At 53.4% G+C, this 1,569-nt stretch overlaps 1 protein-coding gene across 1 annotated transcript in view; it reads left to right on the forward strand.

Moving 5' to 3' along the window:
* Positions 1 to 908, forward strand: part of SOX7 (SRY (sex determining region Y)-box 7) — a 5,696-nt gene extending 4,788 nt beyond the window's left edge. The window contains exon 4 of the mRNA XM_010840313.1: positions 3 to 908. Coding sequence (XP_010838615.1) covers positions 3 to 106 — 104 coding nt within the window. The 3' untranslated portion in view covers positions 107 to 908. The remainder of the gene's footprint in view (positions 1 to 2) is intronic.
* The last annotated feature ends 661 nt before the right edge of the window (positions 909 to 1,569 follow it).

The following is a 1,569-nucleotide window of genomic DNA, read 5'->3' on the forward strand; positions in this document are numbered from 1 at the left end:
GGGCGCGGTCTCTCAGGTGACACCGACGGGCCCCACAGAGACCAGCCTCATTTCCGTGCTGGCTGATGCCACGGCCACGTACTACAACAACTACAGTGTGTCATAGAGCCCGGGCGGCCCATCCGGCCGGCCTCGCCGCCGCCGGTCCTTCCCGCGCCGAGCGCAGCGCCCCCCCGGGGTGGGCACACACTTCCACGAGCCGCGCGCCGACAGGCTCTGCGAGTCCGGGGCCCCTCCCCCGCCCCTTCCCCTCCGCCCCGCCCCGCTGCGGCCAGTGTTCTGAGTATATTCCTTCAAAAGAGTTTCCATTGGCTCCACCCTGGGAGTCAGGCGCGGTCGTTGCTGAGGACGCTATTTCCCGGTAGAGTTTTCACTGACCTCTCCTCCCAGTTTTCAATCCGGAAACAAATTCGGGAAAAGCCCAGCAACATTCGCATCCCTGCCGCTTCTGACACAGCTGCAGGGGTCCTGCCGTCCTGACCTTTGGTCTTGCAGGTGAGGAGAGCTCTGGGCTAAGATTCGGGGACTGGCGGCCCAATCCCAGTTCTGCCTCCGGGGGCTGGGGAGCCCTGACTCCCCTCGCCTCTCCTTCCAGCCCATCCCCCCATCTGCGGAGTGAGGGACAGACTCCGTATCTTAGGTACCCTCCGCTCCAGGGTTTTCCGATTTAGGATTCTCTCCAAAGGAAGCTGAAGCTGGCCTCAGTGAACTCATTCACGTGCAACCTGGTGAGGATTCCGTGCACTGCCCAAGGACCTCAGGCTGCTGCACTTGGTCACCATCTTCCAACATGAATGATCCTAGTCTTCCAAAAGGACCCTTTAAGAGTTTGAGAAAAAACACTCATCGTGATTTGGGGAATTAACGCCGGGGGTTAACTGCATCACTGACAACGAAATTGAATTCAAGCTGCTTTTTAAAAAACATATATATATATATATATATATTTAAAGATAAGTTCTTTGATAGCTCAGTTGGTAAAGAATCTGCCTGCAATGCAGGAGACCCTGGTTTGATTTCTGGGTCAGGAAGATCTGCTGGAGAAGGGATAGGCTACCCACGCCAGTGTTTTTGGGCTTCCCTTATGGCTCAGCTGGTAAAGAATCCACCTGCAATGCGGGAGACCTGGGTTCGATCCCCGGGTTGGGAAGATCCCCTGGAGAAGGGAAAGGCTACCCATTCCAGTTTCTGGCCTGGAGAATTCCATGGACTGTATAGTCCATGGGATTGCAGAGTCAGACATGACTGAGTGACTTTCTTTTCACTTTCATACATTTCAAAAGAAAATGCATGTCTGAATATTTACAGTGTGTATGAGACACACACAACACACATGCCTTCATGCTCAGCCGGAATCAGATACAGTTTGCTGACCTTGGCAATGCCTTGTCAGCCTTCCGTTCCTAATGACCCAAAGAGCAGGGAGCTGGAAAGAGTTTCAGCACTGGAGCATCAGTGTCTTTGAATCTGAATGTGCTGATTTCTTGAGCAAAATTTTACCGTGCTCTCCCTTCTGCAGATGCAAAAAGATTTTCCTTTCCTCTGTCTCCATCTTCCTTTCCTGGACTT

Source organism: Bison bison, unplaced genomic scaffold (assembly GCF_000754665.1).
Source record: "Bison bison bison isolate TAMUID 2011002044 unplaced genomic scaffold, Bison_UMD1.0 scf7180017864143, whole genome shotgun sequence".
Taxonomy (NCBI): Eukaryota; Metazoa; Chordata; class Mammalia; order Artiodactyla; family Bovidae; genus Bison; species Bison bison.